The sequence below is a fragment of the Penaeus monodon genome, chromosome 19 (genome assembly GCF_015228065.2).
Source record: "Penaeus monodon isolate SGIC_2016 chromosome 19, NSTDA_Pmon_1, whole genome shotgun sequence".
In the NCBI taxonomy this organism is placed as follows: Eukaryota; Metazoa; Arthropoda; class Malacostraca; order Decapoda; family Penaeidae; genus Penaeus; species Penaeus monodon.
In genome coordinates, this window is record NC_051404.1 from 6501224 (window position 1) to 6501869 (window position 646).

At 48.8% G+C, this 646-nt stretch overlaps 1 protein-coding gene across 1 annotated transcript in view; it reads left to right on the forward strand.

The window, feature by feature from the left end:
- LOC119585321 (organic cation transporter protein-like) overlaps positions 1 to 646 on the forward strand; it is a 46543-nt gene that overhangs the window by 39590 nt on the left and 6307 nt on the right. The window contains 1 exon segment of the mRNA XM_037933995.1: positions 4 to 164. Coding sequence (XP_037789923.1) covers positions 4 to 164 — 161 coding nt within the window.

Below are 646 nucleotides of genomic sequence, written 5' to 3' on the forward strand. Positions count from 1 at the left end.
CAGCGCCGACCCGTTCCTGTACATGTTCCTGGCCGGTCTCACGGAACTCCCTTCGTACACGCTGACCATCCCCTTCGTCGTGAAATTCGGGAGGAAGGCCCCCCTCGTCGCCTTCTTCGTCCTGTGTGCTGTGGGGACGCTGGTGCTCATGGTGTTGCCTGGAGGTGAGTCTTTAGAAGAGGCTGTGGCGCTGCGTGTCTGTGGATGGCTGTGGCGAGGTACGTTGGTCTGTGGTTATGGCGATACGTGGCTGTTAGTAAGGGAGGTATGTTGGTTTGTTTGTGTGTCTGTGTCTGTGGGTCTTAGTGGAAGGCTGTGATGAGGTATGCTGCTCGGTATTTATGACGTTGTGTGCCTGCATGGCTGTGTCGCTGTGAAGGGCCTTGACGTCTGTAATTGAGCCTGTATTATTACGTCTTTATGTGAAGGATTGTGATGAGTCTCTGAAACGAAAGAGAAGAACAGTAATGGAAGAACAAATGTATCCTTTATGTTTTCATTTGGGAATGTTTAAGAGGACGTATATTGGACATAGCTTCATTCTGACGGGCATGGCTTTATACTCGTTGGTGTGTTTCCGCTTCGGGATTATGCATGGATGTGCATGTCTGCAAATTTACATATTCATCAATCAATCTAGAAAAAA